Genomic DNA, 19077 nt, shown 5'->3' with positions numbered 1-19077 from the left:
AGGGGAGGGCTGGTGCGTGGCCTGGGGGGGCTCGGGGGGCTCTGCCCTACCGGGGCTTCCATGCCGCAGACAGCAAGGAGGGCCTCGGGCTGCCATTCTTTAAAATCCTGTGCGAGGCAGACAGCACCCATCTGCGGGCCTCATCCAGCCATGGGGCCACCCCGGGCACCCCCACATCTTTCCATAAAGGCCAGCCCTATTTAGCCATGAGGAAGCTTCATTTTTCTCATCTCAGAAATGGGACCATGAGGAGTTTTTCTGTCGTGGCTCATCGGTAACAAACCCGAGTAGGATCCATGAGGATGTGGGTTTGATCCCTGGCCTCGATCAGTGGGCTAAGGATCCGGCGCTGCCGTGAGCTGTGGTGTAGATCGCAGACGCGGCTCAGATCCTGCGTTACTGCGGCTGTGGTGTAGGCTGGCAGCCGTAGCTCCGATGGGACCCCTAGCCTGGGAACCTCTATATGTCGCAAGTGCGGCCTTAAAAAGACAAAAAAAAAAGGAAAAAGAAAAAGAAGTGGGAGTATGAGCGTCGCCTGAGTGAGACAAGTGCTGCCCTGAAGCCAGAGGAAGGGCCTGTCGTAACCCTGGGCCCGACCCCTCTCTGGAGTCTTTTCCGGGGGCAGCTCTGGAGAGGCCCTGCCCCCCAGGGGACCATGGGCCGCCCACCTAAATCCGAGCTTGAGGCAAACACAGATCAGGCTGCTGTGTGTGCCAGACCCTGCGTGGACATGCTCTTGCCGAGACTTGGGGTGAGCGTTTGTCTGCCGGTCACTTTTAACCGAGCGGTCCCTTGCTTGTTTGCGCTGACCCGCAACCTCTCAGAGACCCCCTCTGCAGTGACACGGTGACACCTGATGGGCAGGAACTGACAGGTGACAAGGTCCCTGAGAGCGGGGCTGCAGATCAGGGGGGCCTGGCGTCTTCTTTGGGGCAGCTGCTGGGTGGGTCACAGCCCCCCGCCAGCGCCCCCACCTCCGCCCCAGAGCAGGTGGCTTCTGAATCTCAGGCGGATCGGATGAAATAACTGAACACAAGTCGTCTGTACTGATTAGCGCATCCGAGGACTGCGGGCTGTGATTGGCCTGAGACCGTGGCTGGCCGCGCCTCCCTGCCCATTGGGCCCTGCGCTGTGCCCAGGCCGCCCTGGCTGCCACCCGGTCCTGACCAGGAGCCATCACACCTGTGTTCCCTGGGCCTGGGCTCTCGTAATGACCCCCTTCTCCTGAGCGCCCCCTCCGGGTACCCCCCTCTTGCTGGGTTTCCAGGCACCACCTCATCCCCCCTCCCCACATTGCCCCCTCCCAGGGTGCCCGTGACCCCTGCCCCGAGATCATGAGCTCCAAGGGGCAGGATGTGAGGGAGAAGCCCTGCTGGGCCCTTCTCCTAGCATCTTTCGGGGGGAGTTTCAACTGCTGAGCTGGCGCGGGGCAGGGTCTTGCGTGACCGTGGTGTGTAAGTGCCCAGGCCTGGGGGTGGCGCCTGCACTGAGGATTCCCTCCGGGAGCCACGAGCACCAAGGGGCACTGGCTTTGGGATTCTCCACTCATCCTGGTTCCCAGCGTTTCCAGGGCTTTCTGAACGCCGGCCTCTCCTCAATGCTGTCACAGGAAGCGGCGAGCCCGAGAGCAGAGGACAGCGTTTCCTTTAAAGAGAGACGCAAAGCGCTGAGGCCCTTTGTACTCTGTCATTTGGAGACAGGCCAGCAGAGCCGCACGTGCAGCCCAGGGGCAGCCCGGTGCTCAGGCCCCCAGGCCCATTCCTGCCTTCTGGACCTCCCACCACACAGTGGCTGCAGGTGACACTCTCCCAGCCACGCCCGTTCATTGAGCCGGGCTCGGGCCGGCGACTGTGCACAGGCGTCCGCTCAGGTGTAGTCACCGCAGTGGGAAACAGGCCTGGCGCTGTCCCTGGGGCTCACGATTCCGGGCAGCAGGGGGCCCTGGAGGCAGGTCCAGGGCTGGGCCTCCCGGGGGAGTAGCTGGGCTGCCCCCATGGGGTGGCGAGATGGAGGTCTGACCTGAGATGAGAGCCTTCACCAGCCCTGCCCTGCCTCCTCCTCCAGGAAGCCCTGGCTGCTTTCTTGTCCCTTGCCTGCACCCCTGCTGCCTCTTCCTCAGCGGCCTGGAGGGCCTTGCGTTTCAGGATGGGGGGCAAGGGCACCTCCTGGCAGAAGAAAGAGGCGTCCCCGTGTGTCCCCTCTGCTAAGAACGTGCGTAGAACCTTGCCCTGGCCTGCTCAGTGGCTCAGACCCACCCCACCCCGGGGTCTGTGCGCAGACTCCCCTGGCTGCCCATAAGTGTCTGTCTTCTTCCTTCGCGACGTCTCACCCTCCCCACCTGGCACCAGGCCAAGACTGCCGCCACCTCCTGTTCAGACCGTGATGGCACCTGCCCAGCTGGTCTCCCTGCTCCCGCGCCGCAGTCTGCCCTCAGTCAGCAGTCAGGCCGTCCTGTCCACGCGCCGTCCAGTCCTGGCCGCCCATCTCCCCAGAGTGAAGCCCAAGCCGACCCCTGCTCCCTCGCACCCTCCTGGCCAGGCTGGAGCACCCGCCCCAGGGCCTTTCGCCGCCTCCTCCGCTCGCAACATCCTCCCCACACACCCGCCGGCTCCCTGAGCTCCCTGCCCTGGCACAGAAGCCCAGCGGGGCCGTCCTGCTTCAGCGAACACCCCACACCCTCTGCTGCTTTCCGCTGCCTCCTTTGTGCATGGCCTTGTCGCCCCTGGGGTGACACGTTTTGCTTGTCCGCCGTCTCCTCCCCCAGAGTCCTGGTTCTCATCCGGGGTGATTCCCCTCAGGGACATCAGCCACGTCTGGGGACAGTTTGGGTGGTCACACTGCAGTGGGGGTGGAGGCCAGGGGCTCATGCACAGAACACCCCACGTCCAGGCCCCACGGAGCCCAGGCTTCTAGAACCAGGGATGTGGCCCCTCTGTGGTCAGGTGAGAGGTGTGCGCACGCAACTGTGGCTGCCACACCCCCAATGGCGAGGTCTGTGTGTCTGTGACCCGGGCCGTGGGGTCAGGAGGAGAAGCCAGGGTGGCCCTGTCTCCCTGGATGGGACAGGACCTCCCGTGTCCCCCATCCGCCCCCAGGCCACTCCCCACTCAGGTTCTCCCCAGATTCCTGGACTCACAGAGTCCTCAGTGGTCACCAGGTGGCGCCCTTCCCTCTGTGCCCAGGGGCAGGGTGTCCAGCACCGCACCCAACTGCGCCCATCAGGAACCAGAGGGGTCTGTGCGTCGTGCCCACCCCTGCCCCCAGGCAGCAGGCCCTACCCAAAGGGTTGTAATTTTCTGGGTTTTGGCCCAGCTCAGTGGAGCAGAAACCAAACCCACTATAGGGTGAGGAGGGGAGATGGGCTGGCTGGGGCTTGGGGAGGAGCCAATGAGGCCCCCAGGTGCCTCCCTCCCCCAGTGTGGGTGGAGCCAAGGGGGTGCCCTGAGGCTGCTGCAGAGGGCACAGAGCTCAGCATGAGGCTTCCCTGGGGGAAGGGGTGGGTTTCAGTGACGGACTCCCGGGAAGCCAGATCCCAAGGACAGCGAGTGGGCAGTCGGGAGGGTGGCTCTCCTCCCCAACCCCACGGTGTGCAGCTCTGACCACAGACTTGAGGCCCTGGGCTAGGGCAGGGCGGGAAGAGCTAAGGGCTCCCGGGCCGCCCGCATCGCACGCTGCCCCCAGGCTGCGGGGTTCCGAAGGGGAGGGGCGGTTGGGGCCTGCTGAGGCTCTGGGTGCGAGTGGGCTCCGCGGGTCTGACCACCCTGCAAGGCCCAGTGTGGAGCCCGTGCTGGACCACAGACCAGGACATAGCGCCCACCGGCTGGGAGAGCCACACCCTGTGGCAGGCGGGCAGGCGGGTCCCCAGCGCCCCCTGGAGGCCGCCGTAGCACCTGGTGTTATCACTTGGCCGCCACCCACGCACTCCGTCCACAGCGATTTGCGTCTTCAGCGCTGGCCTCCCCCACCTGTCGGTTCCAGGGTGTTGCCATCCCCCCAGGAAACCGGGCTGTCGGCGGTCACTCCCACGCCCCCAGCCCCTGGGGCTGGCAGCCTCTAATCTGCTCCCTGTGGCGTGGCCGCCTCCTCACGTTCTGAACCCCCCCGGGGCCTTTGCGTCTGAGGGCTTTTACTGGGCATCACGTTTTCAGGGTTCAACCACGTTGCAGCTGGTGTCAGACTTCACCCCTCCACACTCTGCTCATTCCCTGCCCGTCGTGGACCTTCGGGCTGCCTCCCCGTGACAAGTGCTGCGTCAGCACGGCTCCAGTATCTGCCTGGAGGCCTGTCCTGGTTCCGGGGGCACATGCCTAGGTCCTAGGCTGCAACTTTCCAAGAGCGCGGCCTGTTTTCCTCAGTGGCCGCTCGGCCCATGCCTTTTGGGATGAGTCTCCACGCACTTCACGTGGGCAAGGCTCCTTCCGCCTCGTGGCTCCTTCCACGGTGCCCGTTTTCTGGGCCCCTAGTCGCATTCTCGGGCCCTAAGCGGATGCCCAAGGGCTGAGCACATGAGGACCAGATGCAGGGAGAAGGCCCCGCCCTCAGTGTGCGCTGTCTCGCAGCAGTGACCCGCCACGCCAGGGACGCGCTGACCTAGCCGGGGACAGGGACCTCCCCAGCAGCCACCCTGATGCCCTGGGCTCATTCGTCTGCCCACCTGAGTGTGGACTGCTGGCCTCTCGGCCTCGATTTTCACCCGCATGCCAGCCACCTGGTGGGGTGATGCACTCAGGGCTCCGTGGCATGCAGCCCAGGAGCAGCGGGACAGGCGGACGCGGGCTGGGTGCAGGAGGGCCGAGGGCTCATGGGGCGCAGGAATCTTTGATGCTTTTCTAGGGCAGGCCGGCCGCCTGCATTATTGATGGATGTTCTGCAAAATTCAGATGCTGAGCTATGGGGAGGTGAGCAAGTCCCCAGGGACAGCTGCTTGAGGTTTTCTTCCCTCCTCTTGAACTTGAAAATGGCCAAGTTGCATTTGAATGAATTCACTGTGGCCCCACTGCTGCCTGGCTCCAGGGGCATCTGGCCGTGTTCTCTGCACCCAGCAGGGGCAGGTGGCTACCGCTGGGCAGTGGCCCCAGCTGGCGGCAGGGGCCCTGCTCAGGATGCCCCACGGTGGTGAGTGGCTGTTACCCACTGGCCTTCGCCCCCGCCTCTAGCCACCCACCTGTCCCCGGCAGGCGGACAGGGAGCGCAGAGGCAGGAGCAGCAAGATCAGGAATGCTGGCCAGTCCGGAGCTCATCCAGGTTGCTGGGATTCAGCCTCTGATGGCCGGGCCCCAGGCGCTCCAGTCGCCAGCCCAGGACCCTGAGGGAGTCCCCTGCCCCTCCCTTGACCCAGTCTGACCCCGGCACAGCGGGAGGGCCTGGCCCTGCTCGCAGGCTGGCCCGGGCGCAGAGTGTGGTCTGTGCCGTCACCAGGAGGGGGCGCCAGGGCAGCAGCCGGCTGGCTCCCGGCCCCTCAGCTGGCCTCAGGTGAGCGTGCAGTGCACGGTCACACAAGGTCTGAGAAAGGCGTCTTAAATAAAACCTCAAAACCCCACCCGCGCCAGCCCTGCCTGGCGTGGGAAAAGATGAGACGGCTACATGCAGGCGTCTGTCTCCTGGGCCGCTTCCCGGGGATGCCCGTGGGACCTGCCCACCACCCTCGGCCTCTAAGTAGCACCCCAGAAGGGACCTGGTGAAAGAGAAAGGGATGACCACCATGAAGTCTCAAAAAGATGCTTTCTCTTAGAAAAAGAAAGCGCAGGGGGCTTGGTCGGCATCCCCCAGGGCGCCCGGGACGCCCCAATCCTGTGCCCGCCCAGGGGACACACTGGGTTCCACCAGAGCACCTGCCCTGTCGCTTCCTCCTGTGGGTTTTCTTGCCGCTCCCCCCACCTTGGTCAGGAAGGCCCCCCATCCGGCTCCCAAACGCAAGACCAGGCACGCCCCCTAGTGGTGGCCAGCTGCACAACATGCTCTCCCACAGGCACGCACGTGCATGCACACAGGCGGGTACGCCACGCATGCACACGTGGATACGCACACACACATGCATCCTGACACCCGTGTGTGTACACATACACGTATGTGCGTGCACACTGGTACACAAACACTTGCATACCTGGAGGTATAGAAGTGCATACGTGTGGCACACCAACGTGCAGGTGCACATCCGAGCACGTGTCCCTGCGTCTCTGAGATGGTTGCTTCTCTTCAGCGTCTTCTGAGGGCGGCCGCGATTCCACGATTATGGAGCTGAGAACGACTGCGGTTTTCTGAGGGGAGCAGTCTTCCTCTCCTCTGGTCCAATCCCTCCCTTGGCTCTGGGCCTGAATCCGCTGGTGCTCCCGCTCGGGCCCCTGGCAGGGGCGGCCAGTCCCAGGAGGGAGGTCAGGGGTGAGATGTGATGGCTCCTATCGCCTCTGCCCGCTGAGGCCCCACCTTCCCACCGGCCGGTCCCACAGAGCTCTGACGGCGGGGCCACGGGGTCTCACTGTCCACTTTGAGAAGGGCTGGAAGGGGCGGGACATTTCAGGTGCCTCCTTCTCCCCAGAGGCCTGCGGGTCCTGGGGTGACCACGCACTGGTCTCATGGACCGCGGAAGAGCATCCTCTGCCGGCGCTGGAGACGGAGGTCCGAGACCGAGGTGTGGGCAGGGCTGGGTCCTTCTGGGGGCTCGCGGGAGGCTTCCCGTGCTGCTTCCAGCTACCACCGTGTTGCCGCGGCCCCTGGGTCTCTTGGCTGGTGGTCACCCTGGTCCCTGCCCCATCTCCCATGGCCGCCACCTCCCTGCGTCCTCATCTTCTCTTTCAAGGACACCTGTCACTGGATCTGGGTTAGCGCAGCCACATTTGGAACAATGTGCAGGCACGTTCTGGACTCCAGAGAGAGCCCTGAAGTCTGGGCTCTGGAGCCCGGCTCGTGGGGCGAGGGTAAGCGGAGGGCAGCCCTGCTGATGCCTAGAGGAAAAGCAGCCTCAGGAGAGAGGGGGTCTGGTGGGGGGCACAGGCGTGGGTGGGAGGCCTTGTGGACGAGATGGAGCAGAGCATGCGAACAGCCCCACACCGGCCCCGGGGAGGGGATTGTCCCTGGGGGGAGGCCCCAAGTCCCAAGGAGGCCCTGTCCATGTGGCCACAGCAAAAGTGGGCAAGGGGGCGGGGGTGAGGCCAGCCTGCTTCTGCTCCCAGCACCAGGCAAGGTGGGTCTTGGCCTTGGTTCCCCCTCTGGGACGGGAGCTGTGATGCAGAGGCCACTCCAGGGGCGGCATCTCTGGCCTGGGTCCCAAATGTGCTTCTTGGGCTGGGCCCGGACTTTCACGGAAGGACCTTTAAAAGTACACGGTTGTTCAGGACTGATTTCTAATGAAGGCGGGTGTAGCAGCAGCATAAACTGCTTTTTGGAGTTTGTTTACTGAAGAACAAGGAGGTCCTGGCCCCGAGGCGTCGTCTGAACAGCGCTGGGCGGAGGGCATGACTTTGTCCACCGTGTGGGGGTGACTCTGGTGTGGCTGGAGGGGGAGCCCCTGCCGCAATACCCCAACTGAGGCCATAAGCGTGGGGCTCTGAGTCTGTCCCCAGATCCTGTCGGTGTCCCGGGGCTCGGGGACAGTGGTGCTCTGGGAGGCCTGGGAGGGCAGCAGCTGGTCCTGCTGTTGTCCTGCATCGGACACCCCGTCATCCCTCCGTCCTTCTTGAGAAATGGGTGGCAGTGATAGGTGGACCTGACCTTCTGGCAAAGGAGAGAACCAGCTCCAACCAGGTCGAACAAACAAGGAATCACTGGCTTATGTCATTGAACACAAAGTGTGGCTTCAGGTCTAGCTGGATCCAGGTGCCTCATGGGGCTTCAGGACTCACCTCCTTGGTCCTCTTCTCACCTCTGTTTCCCTCGTTGGTGGTGTTTTCAGGTGGGCCTTCCCATGTTGTAGCCAGGATGTCCCCAGCCTCCAAGACTGTGCCACCCAGTTTAGCAACCACGAGGGGAGAGAGCCGTGTCCCCCTCTAGGTCTAACCAGAGCAGCTCAGACCCCACAGCCATCCCTGTACCAGTGACGGGGCCTGGGCAGCGAGCGTACTGACTGGTCAGGCCTGGGCCGCCTGAGCCTCTGTGGGTGAAGAGCAGACAGGGGCCTGGGGACAGATGCTCCAATCAAGAGCCACTCATGAAACCAGCCCAGTGCCCAGCAGCAGCCTGGGAGCCTCGAGTCGCACAGAAGGCCCGGGGCTGTGGGGACAGCCCCTTCCGGGGCCCCGGCCTAGGCCCTGGGCCTGAGCTCTGTGACTGAGGGCGCAGTCAGACAGGGTTGCAGCAGCCCCTCTGAGGAGGTGACATCCAAGTGCAGGAAGGGCCCCAGGTGCCGCCCTGTCCAGTCTTGGGAGGGTGCCGCCCAGATGCTCACAGCTCAGATTCCAGGTCGCCCAGGAGGGAGGAGAAAGTGAGATTTGTCAAGAGCAGGAGAAGCTTGGGTGAGAAAAGAGACGTTTCCCAAATGAGGCTGCCCCACCCCCCCACCCCGGCCACCAGCCTTGTGGGAAAATCTGCTTTCTTTCTCTTTTTTTTTTTGTCTTTTTGCTGTTTCTTGGGCTGCTTCCACAGCATATGGAGGTTCCCAGGCTAGGGGTCGAATCAGAGTTGTAGCCCCCGGCCTACGCCAGAGCCACAGCAACGCAGGATCCGAGCCGCGTCTGCGACCTACACCACAGCTCACGGCAACGCCGGATCCTTAACCCACTGAGCAAGGCCAGGGATCGAACCCGCAACCTCATGGTTCTTAGTCGGATTCGTTAACCACTGCGCCACGATGGGAACTCCGAAAATCTGCTTTCACCCGCCCCGTCCATCCTCGAGGTGGCGGCTGAAGTGAGCGCGGCCATGAGGAGGGGTCGGTGCAGGAACAGGGCAGCACGGCGGGCGGCCCGGGACAGTCCTGCTGTTCTGATGACATGGTCCTGCCCTGACTCCTGGGCGGAGACCCTGAGTCCAGCGTGCCCAGGACATGCCCACCCCCGCTGCTCGCAGGCCGGGACCCCGCACACCTGCCTTGAGGCACCCCCGCCCCAGGAGCCTGCTAGAGGCCCTGCCTGCTCTCCTTCCCCAGGCACGTAACCCCTCGAGGGTGGCCCCAGGAGGAGCTGTTTCCCACTGAGAGGCTCTTGACACCTGCCTCGGGAGGAGGCCTCTTGAAAGGACAGCGAGGGGTGGGGCTCCTGAGAACTTGGGGGTCGCCCAGACCTGTCTGGGAGGCGCCCGATGGCAGAGCCCAGGCCCACCCAACGGCGGCGTCTTTTTTTGTAAGTGAAGTAGAGCTGACACACGCAGCGCACAGCAGAGATTGTTACACACACGTATTCCGCTTAGATTCTGTCTCTTGTGGTGTATTGCAGATATCGGACGTACTTCCCCGTGCTTGCTGTTTATTTGTTGTATATGTGGTCATGTGTATCTGTTAATCCCAACTGCTAATTCATCTCTCCCAACTCCTAGGCCCCTTTGGTAAACTCGTTTGTTTTCCATGTCTGTGAGTCTGTTTCTGTTTTATAAATAAGTTCATTTGTATCATATTTTAGATTCCACATATAAGTGATATCGCATGGAGTTCCCTTCATGGCTCAGTGGTTAAGGAACCCAACTAGGATCCATGAGGATGTGGGTTCAATCCCTGACCTTGCTCAGTGGGTTAAGGGTCTGGCGTTGCTGTGAGCTGTGGTGTAGGTCACAGAGGTAGGCCGGCAGCTGTAGCTCCAATTTGACCCCTAGTCTGGGAACTTCCATATGCCGTGGGTGTGGCCCTAAAAAGAAAAAGAAAAAGAAAGAAAAGGTGATATCACATGGTCTTTGTCTTTCTCTTTCTGACTTACCTCACTTAGCATGAGAGTCTCTCGTCGCATTCCTGCTGCCACAAGTGGCATTATTTCATTCTTTTTTAGGGTCGAGTAATATTCCATTGCATTATGCACCACATCTTCTTTATCTGTCCCTCTGTCCATGGACACTCCGCTTGCTTCCGTGTCCTGGCTGTTGTGAATAGTGCTGCTGTGAACATAGGGGTGCGTGTAGCTTTTCAGACTACGGTTTTCTCTGATAGATGCCCAGAGGTGGGGTTGCTGGAGCGCATGGTAGTTCTATATTTAGTTTTCTGTGGAACCTCCACACTGTTCTCCATAGTGGTTGCACCAATTTCCACTCCCACCAGCAGTGTAGGAGGCTCCCTTTTCTCCACACCTTCTCTAGCTTGATATTTCTAGACTTTTTAATGGTGGCCATTCTGACTGGTGTGAAGTGGTACCTCATTGTAGTTTTGATCTGAGCATCTTTTCATGTGCCTGTTGGCCATCTGCCTGTCTTCTTTAGAGAAATATTTAAGTCTTCTGCCCATTTTTTTGATTGAGCTGGCTTTCTTGTTATCGAGTTGTATGAGCGTTTATAGATTTTGGAAATGAAGGCCTTGTCAGTCCCATTGTTGGCAAATATTTCCTCCCATTCCGTAGGCTTTTTCATTTTATTTATAGTTTCCTTTGCCTTGCAAAGCTCATGTTTGTTGATTGGCTTTTATTTCTGCTGCCCTGGGAGACTGACCTGAGAAAACAGTGCTACAGTTGATGTCAGAGAATGTTCCGCCTGTGTCCTCTTCCAGGAGTTTGATGGTGTCGTGTCTTGTATTCCAGTCTTTAAGCCATTTCGAGCTTATTTTTGGGTGTGGTATGAGGGTGTGTTCTCGTTTCATCAACTTACATGCTGCTCGCCAGCTTTCCCAGCACCGCTTGCTGAAGAGACTCTGAAAAAGAGCGAGAGAGTAAATACTTCAAGCTTTGTGCTCTCATCACAGCCACCCGGCTCAGCTGTTGTGCACAGTCACCCACAGACGATGTGTAAATGAATGGACACGGCCGTGTGCCAATAAAACTTTATCGACAAAAACAGGCAGTGGCAAGAAGATCTGGCCCAAATGTACTCGTCGGGTCCCTCAGAGCCCCCTCAGTGACTTCTGTCTGCCCACAAAGGTCCAGATACCTCAGTGGGCTCCCAGGAGCCTCAGTGGACAAGCCCGCTGTCCTCAGAACCTCTATGGTCACCCCAGGCCTTGGGGAGCCTGAGTGCATTTCACGGAGCACCTACTGTGCACAGGCCCCACATTCAGCCCTGAGGACAGGCGGTGAGCAGGGCAGCATGGCTCCTGGAGCTCAGCTTGCTGAGGGACACAGACAGTGTGAGATGACGAATGTCACAAGAAACGTAAAACCAGAACAGCAGTAGGAGCGGCAGGTGCAGAGTGGAAAATGGACCCCGCCTGCCTGTGGCTCAGGGGATTCCACGGAAAGGCAATGTGAGCAAAGGCCAGAAAGACAGAGGCAGTGACTAGCGGAGAAACAGAGGTGTCCATGAGAAAGAGCACATGCAGGCCCTGGGGCGGGAGGACGTGGCAGGTCTAGGGAAGGCGGGAACATTGTAGAGGGTGTAAGGAGCCTGCCTGGAGCCGAGGCTGGAGAGGTGTCAGCAGTAGCACACACAGCCTCCTGGACGTGGGTATGCATCGGGTGGCTTCTGCTGCATAACAAATATCCCAAACTTAGCCTAAAACAGCACCCATTTGTTTCCATTTATTTAGCCATCAATTCCACAGCTGGAAACATGCTCTGGCCTCGGCTGGGCTCATCATGCATCTGTCATCAGCTGCCAGGTCGGCTTGGGCTGCTGGTCTGGGAAGGAGGAGGGGATAGAGAGACAGAGGAGGGGGGGGAGGGAGGAGGGAGAGAGAAGGGTGCAGACGGAGAGGGAGGGAGGGAGGGCGTTTGTGACCTGCCTGCCATCGCCCTTCCTTCTGGCGCCTGCTGGGAACCTGAGCGAGTTTCAGGGGCTCTCAGGGCAGGACATGGGCTTCTCCCCGACGTCTCAGGGAAGCAGGACTTGGTCACTCCCGGAGGCACATTTCCCCAAGTCCCTTTCTTCTCTGGACCCCAGAGCCCCCCCCCCCCCCCCCGCAGTAGTGCCAACAGGAGGCGGGCTGTGGTCCCGGGGGAGAGCTCCCACGAGGCTTGTCCTCCTGTCGCGGTGGAAGCACCTGTGACCTCTGGCCAAGCAGGGGTGTGGAAAGGCCACCTCTGCCGACTCGAGGTTTCTGTGCTGGTGGAGCGGCCAGCGAGGCCTGGTGGGGAGGCCGGGAGGCCCCTCCGTGCCTGGGAAAATCCATTCTTTCCATCAAGCTTTGTCCTTTTCACCTCCCACCTGTGTCTGAACGCTGACCGCTCCTTCCAGTCCGCCTTGCGGCCCAGGCGTGCTTGTGTCCGCGGAGAGGGCAGGGCTTGAGTTTCTGGCCTGCAGCTGCACTTGACATGCTGAAGAAATCAAGTCCCTGCAGACACGGCGTGGGGGCTCTTTGCAAACTGCCCGCCCCCGGTTCTGCAAACCCACCGCCCTTCTGCCTGGATCCACGCCTGCGGAAGCCGGGCGCTGCGATGCCGGCAGACACCTCGTCACCCTCGCCAAGTTCGTTCTCCACCAGGTCACCCGCCCGCCCAGCGCCCTGCATCCGGCCGACCCGACCCGTCCCGTCCCGTCCCGGGGACACCTCTGATGAAGTAGAAGCCGCCTGGGAACTAACACCCAGGCTGACGCTCTGTGCTCTCCTCGCCCTCCAGAAAGTCCAGCAGTACACAGTCATCGTCCAGGCCACCGACATGGAGGGGAACCTCAACTACGGCCTCTCGAACACGGCCACCGCCATCATCACGGTGACGGACGTGAACGACAACCCGCCGGAGTTCACCGCCAGCACGGTGAGTGCGCCGTCCCCTCGCAGCCAGGACAGGCCGCGTGACCCGGGTTGCTTCTCTCGGCTGCTGCCGTGCGGGCAGACGGGCAGCCGGGCAGCCGGAGGCTGAGGGAGCGGAGCTGGGCTGCGGGGCGGGGCCCCATCTGGCACAGCCACACCGGGTGACGTGGGACACAGCGGTCTGGACACTCCTCCTGAGTCAGAGGAGTTAACCCGGGTGTTTGGGCTTCGGCGACAGGCTGACATCTCAGCCACTTTGGGGTGTGCGTGTGGCTGTGTGCGCTGGGACCGGCTGCGGGATGCCCGGGGAAGGAGGGCCGCGGCCAGCGGCAGGCCGGGATCTCAGGGTCGCCTCCCCCCCGCCAGCCGCCCCTTCCCCGGGGGCGTAGAGCAGATGAGGGAGTAACAGTGACAGTAAGAACTAGAGCCCAGGAGTTCCCGCTGTGGCTCGGCAGATGAAGAACCTGACTAGTATCTATGAGGACGCAGGCTCAGTCACTGGCCTCGCTCAGTGGGTTAAGGGATCCGATGCTGCCGTGAGCTGTGGTGTAGGTTGCAAATGAGGCTCAGATGTGGTGTTGCTGTGGCTGTGGTATAGACCGGCAGCTGTAGCTCCGATTCAACCCCTAGCCTGGGAACCTCCATATGCCGCAGGTGTAGCCATAAACAAAATAAAGCACTAGAGCGCAAGCGACACCGTGGACCTCCCCCCAGTCCCCTGCCACCAACCCCAGGCACTGGCCAGGCCTTCCTGGTCAGCCTGTGGTTCCGGACCCAGTTATGGAGGAGGGTGCTGAGGCTCAGAGAGCCTAAGTCACCTGCCCAAAGCCACACAGCCCACAAGTGGAGCAGCTGGGATTGGACCCCACCAGCTGTGCTCCCGTGGGGCAGGGACGGGAGGGGGTAGGGAAGAGAGGCGGGGGACAGAGGGGAGACCTCTCCTCCAGGGGGGCGGGGCGGCTTGCCCTGAGAGCATCTCACAGGCTAGAGCCCCTCTCAGTAAGCCTCCAATTCTCAGGTCCCCAAGTCCCACATGCCTGCAATCCCGCCTCCTGTGGCCCTGCCCTCCCTGCATCCCGCGTCCCAGTCCCGGCATCTCACGTCCCGGAATCCCAGGTTCTGGGTCCAGCAGGACCTAGCGGAGGAGGGCGGTCCCCGGAGGTGGCCGGGCGGTGGGGGCGCAGCGCCATCTGGTGGGCAGATGGCAGATCGCCCGGCAGAGGGAGCCGCTCAGGCCCCTGCCTGCTGGTTCGGGCTGGGACGGCTTCCGTGCTGTTTGCGTCAGTGCCAGTGGCAGCGGCAGCGTCCGGGGAGCGTGCACGGGAGGGAGGCCGCTCCTTGTCCGCTGCACTGAGGTCTGACGTGCCTGCAGCATGAGGCACGAGCCCTGAGCGACACACCTCCAGCCGCACCCCAGCCCCGTCCCCCGCGGCGGCCCCTGCTCCACCGTCCGTGGTCCGAGCCCTGCCCGTCCTGGGGCGTCAGGTAAACGGAGCCCCGCGGACCCCTCCCTCCGCAGGCGCCGTCGTGTCCGGTTGTATCGGCCCAGCTGTCCCGCCCTGCCGGGTTAGTTCCGCTCTCGGCGTGGATCCTTCGGGACATTCGTGAACACGTTTTCATTGCATCGTCCTGCTTCATCTGATCGCCATCTGCGGGGTTTTAAGTTCAGTTTCACTAGTGACTCACAAGATGGGCAAGCCCGCGTCCTCGCGGCGACTAGCGGCTGAACAGGGTGTAAAGGCCTCGCTTTGAGGAGGAAGGCCCCTCCCCTCTGCCCGCGTCCCTCCTCTACGCCTCTCGCCGTGTGGGGTTTTTCCGCTCAGGTCGCCTACTGGAGACCTGTCCGTGTGCGGAGATTCTGAACGGCCTTGGAATTTTTTTCAGTGCGTGCTTAGAAATAATTTCAAGCTCATAGGAACAGGGAAAGCACAGCCACGGCCAGCGACCCCGCGCCGTCGCCGAGCCCACTCTTGCAGTTGTGTCCCCAGGACTCCCCCTGAACCGCCTGAGGAGGCTGTGTGATGGCTCATGTCTCGGGGCTTCTCGGCCCGGCCACAGTTGTCAGGGAAGCCGCTGCCACCCCTCCGTCCACCAGACGCAGCCGAGGCCCAGAGGGCCGAGTCCCGGCTGCCCGAGGTGACTCGGTGAGACAGAGCCTCGTCCCCCGCTTCCTGGGGCCTCACCTTTGCGCCACACCCCTGTCCTCTGAGAGCCCAAAAGAGTCTTCCACCCCTTCTGAGATGGGACATCCTTGCCTCCCCCAGCCCCCAAGTCTCTGCGCCTGCCAGCCCCCCACCCTGTCTTTCCGGCTTCCGCAGCCCCAGAGAGGGGCCCCAGGCTGCCCCCACCCCCGAGCTCCCGCAGGGCAGATCCACAGGGGACGCTCTGCCCGCTGTCCAGGCAAGGGTCCGGCTTCGGGGCCTCGCCCAGGTGGCTCTCCTGCTGCGTGGCCATCATCCGCCACACCGGCGACGCCCACTGATCCCCAGAAAGGCAGGTCCCGGACGGCCAGCAAGGAGTGGGGGACGAGGCCAGCCTTCCTGATCGCGTGTTTGCACTGGGGGTCTGCTCGAGGCGGGGTGAGAAATCCACAGGCTGTCCCTGGGCACAGGAATGACACTGGGACGGAATTTGCAGCTGACCCGGGAGGCTCCTCAGAGAGCGTCCCAGGGGCAAGTTCCCGTCTCCACGCCACCTGAGGACAGTCCGCCCTCCTGGCCGTGCCCCAGAAGGACCCCTTCCAGGCTGATGTCCCCCTCTGCCCCAGCCAGCCTCAGGCAGGTCCCCCCCCCCCCAGAGGCCAGGAGGGCCCTGAGGCCCAGCCTCATTAGAGTCAGACCTGCGGGGCAATGGCGTGCCTGCGTGTGGCTGGGTGTGAATAGGACACCTTGGGAACGGATGACAGGCAGGGCCCCAGGACATGCCTGCTGGGCTCAGAGGGGGTGTGGGCGGAAGGCCCAGAGCTGGCCACACCCCCCACCAGCCCGGCTATTTTGATCGAGCTTAATCAAGAACAATCAGCAGAAGCTGAAGAGGTGGGAGGTGCGTGATCCGATTCCCATTCTTAAATGTTACCTGAAAGTTCTTTTCTCTGGGCCTGCGGTGGGCCTGCTGCCGCTAAGAAGCTGTCCTGCGGGTCAGCGGGGCCCTGGGCGCGGCCCTCCCTGGAGGGTGGCTGAGGGTCTGCAGGACAGGGCTCAGGCCCCAGGACACACCGCAGACCCTGCCTTGGGCTGCCCCTTGCCTGGTCCTCGGGTCCTGGAGCAGAGCCCTGGAGACCAGCGTCCCAGTGGCCTTCCCTTCCTCCAGCCCAGCCCCCACCACCCACACGCATGCCCCCCTCCCCGCGGTCCCTCTTAGCTGTGTGGCCTTGGGCTCCTAGCTGGACTTCTCTGTGCATCAGAGTGTTTTCCTGAGCATGACACCGTCTCAGGGTTGAGCCGGGAACAGCTGGGAGCAGGAAGTCTGTTCTCTGCCCTGAAGCCGCGAGTGGTAGCTGAGTCCTGCCCGGCTCAGGTCCGCCCCGCGCCGCTGTCCCAGCTCCGCGTCACCGGTGAGGGGCTCACGGCAGAGGCGCCGAAACCGTTTCCAGTCCGGCTTCCTCATCTGTCAGGAAGGGGCGGGCCGGGTCCTTCGGGCTCATCGGACTCTGCCTGACGGAGGGACCTTGTTTGTAGCATGTCTGCCCGGCCGGCCCACCCCCATCCCGAGGCGCACGCAGATACGATTAGGCTCAACATTGAAGGGGCTGCGCTCTTGGTGGCTGCCCTCCCGGCATCTCTGGGGACAGATGGGGCGACAAGCACCCAGGCCCTGCGTCTGCCGGCCAGAGTCCACACGCACCCCGCTCAGAGGCGACCAGAGGCCGGGCAGTGACTTAGGGCCCTGGGCGCCAGGGCTGCGGCCCCACATGTTGAATGAAGCCCTCTTGGGAAGGTGCTCCCAGTGCCAGCCTCGGAGTGGCCTGCCCGGCCAGGCAGAGAGCCAGCCTCAGCCCGGGGTTTAGACCGGGGTACCCGGGCTCCCCCAGCCTGAAAGTGGCCCCATCTGGCCGGAGCCCTGAGCCCCTGATCCCATCGGCTCTTCAGCCACGCCCACAAGCCGCGAGAGAGGAGAGACCGACTCGGTGCGGGCCCCTGAGGACAGCAGTCTGGCACCCAAAGGAGTGGACGCGGCGCCTCGGTCACCCAGACACCCTGCAAAGCTCTGCCCTGCAGGGTTCACCAGAACCGCTTCACCAAGCACCTCGCGCCCTCCCACCAGGCCGGCCGCTTCCCGGGGGCAGCCACACTTCCCGTGGTCCTTCGATGGGGCGGGATGACCACGTCCTCGTGCTCCCGGCCCCCACCCAGCAGAGCTACCTGCAGGGGGAGGGACCGGGCTCCCCAGCTCCTGTGCTGACCAGCTGCTGGCCTTAGGCAAGTTCCAGAGCTTTCTGTGCCTCGGTCTGCTTGTCTGTAAGATGGGGTTGCAGTCCCCATTGCCCGCACACAGGGAGACTTGGTGCGAGGCCGGCCCTGTGACCTGTCCTGAGGACCCAGCGTGGGAGAGGACCGGATTGAGCAAGGTGGGGAGGGGAGAGGGGGCTAGCGAGGGTCAAGGCCCCAGGCCTGAGCCTCAGCAGCACCAGTGAGGGTTTGAACCCCGAGGACAGAAACGAAAGCATCATCTGGGGGGGCATGGTGTCCCCCACAGAACAGGGGCCTCGAGGGCCCTCGGCTCTGGCGGACAGGTGCTACCATTCTCTGTCCTCCTGGCCCTGAGTCCTGCTGGACCTCCCTATTCTCACCCAAACCCTCCGCTCTGCTGATGTGACCTCCCTGGGGCGGGGCCCAGGCGCACTTCTGCCAGGAGCTGGGATTGTGCTGGAAGGCCCAGGCGTGAACAGCAAATCCGCCCTGCCTCTCGGGAGGGGAGTGCATGCAGATGCTGGGTTACCGTCTCGGCGAGAAATTCCGTTCTGATGCTCTTAAAATCCTTCCTTTCCCAAAGAGCCACCTTTGCATCCCGTGGGGCACGGGAGAGGCTTTCCCTGTGCCTGAAAACCCAAAAAATTAAATTAAAAACTCATCATGGCTAGGGAAGGTTAATAAGAAAATCCTAAACCAGACTTATCAGCTTAAGGCCCTTCTTTGTGAACCTTTATTAAACTTGCATGAATTAAAACAGACTGTGCGAATAAACTTCCCCCAGAAGAGTCTGGAAGGAATCGGACTCGGGGACACACAGCTCTTCCGCTGCCGTGGAACCACAGGCCTGTGATTCTCCAGGGACTGACCGCAGCAGGGCGGGCGGGGGGGCCCAGCGGGACCCTCGCGGGCATGATGCCCCCCCAGGAGGTGCCCCTGCAGCTCAGCCCCAGCGGGGGCTCTCAGGTGACAGCAGCAGAACCCACCTGGCTGGCTGAGCCGAGGCCGCAGCTGCTGGAACTCGGGAACAGCCACAAAATGAGGGCTGGGTGCATGGGGGCGGTGGGCAGCGCCCATCACCACCACAGGCCACGGAGACCGAAGCTCCCATCTCCGATGCTGGACAAGGTGCTACCCCCCGCCTTCTGCCACTGCAGGCACCAAAGCGCAAGGCCTCTCTGCTGCTGTGTCTCCCTGGCAGGTTTGAGATCACCTGACCAGGTCGTGGCTATAGTAGAGGATGAGAAAGCAGGTTTCTGAAGAATGAAGAAGGACATTTAGAAGGGGCTGGAGAGCCAGGCGCCCTACCTGATGTCCACCTCACTGACCCTGGCAACTGACACAAAATCTCCTCATCTCACAGAGGCTGAAGTCCTAGATCTGTCTTCAGGCACAGCTGGATCCAGGCTCCAGCAGTCACTAGGAGCCTTCCCTGAGCGGTGCTTCCTCTGGGCTGGCTTCACACTCAGGCTGCGTGTGGCATCTCCGACCCACCCTGACGCCTTCAGGCCCAGGTGGTTACCATCCCAAGGCCAGAGACGGGGGCACCAGAACTGAGCCCTAAGTGGCTGCTGAAAGCCGCGCACCCCTTTCTGAACTGAGGTGAGGGCCAGGCGGTCTAGAGCAGGGACTCCCCGACCTCCTGTAAAGGGCATGTAGCAAGTATTGTCGGCTTTGGGGGGGCCTTTCAAACTCCCCAACTCTGCCACGTGTATAAACAAGGCGCGTGGCTGCCCCTAATGAACCTTTATTTACCAAAACAGAGTATGCAGCTGGACGTGGCCCTGTGCTGTGCCAGCCCCTGTGCCAGCCCGGCAGACCCGCCGCGCCCCTGAGAAAATGAGGCTGCGAGGCCCCCGGACCAGGGTTAGGGATCCCTGTCGCCCCCCCACCGAATTCCTGAAAGGTGCGAGCTGG

At 62.2% G+C, this 19077-nt stretch overlaps 1 protein-coding gene across 1 annotated transcript in view; it reads left to right on the top strand.

The window, feature by feature from the left end:
* The window catches only part of CDH4 (cadherin 4), a 491209-nt gene that overhangs the window by 450963 nt on the left and 21169 nt on the right, over positions 1 to 19077 (top strand). Inside the window, exon 8 of the mRNA XM_047770730.1 lies at positions 12618 to 12755. Within this exon, the coding sequence (XP_047626686.1) occupies positions 12618 to 12755 (138 nt within the window). The remainder of the gene's footprint in view (positions 1 to 12617; positions 12756 to 19077) is intronic.

This window comes from Phacochoerus africanus, chromosome 3 (assembly GCF_016906955.1).
Source record: "Phacochoerus africanus isolate WHEZ1 chromosome 3, ROS_Pafr_v1, whole genome shotgun sequence".
NCBI lineage: Eukaryota > Metazoa > Chordata > Mammalia > Artiodactyla > Suidae > Phacochoerus > Phacochoerus africanus.
This window is presented reverse-complemented; position numbering and strand designations above follow the sequence as displayed.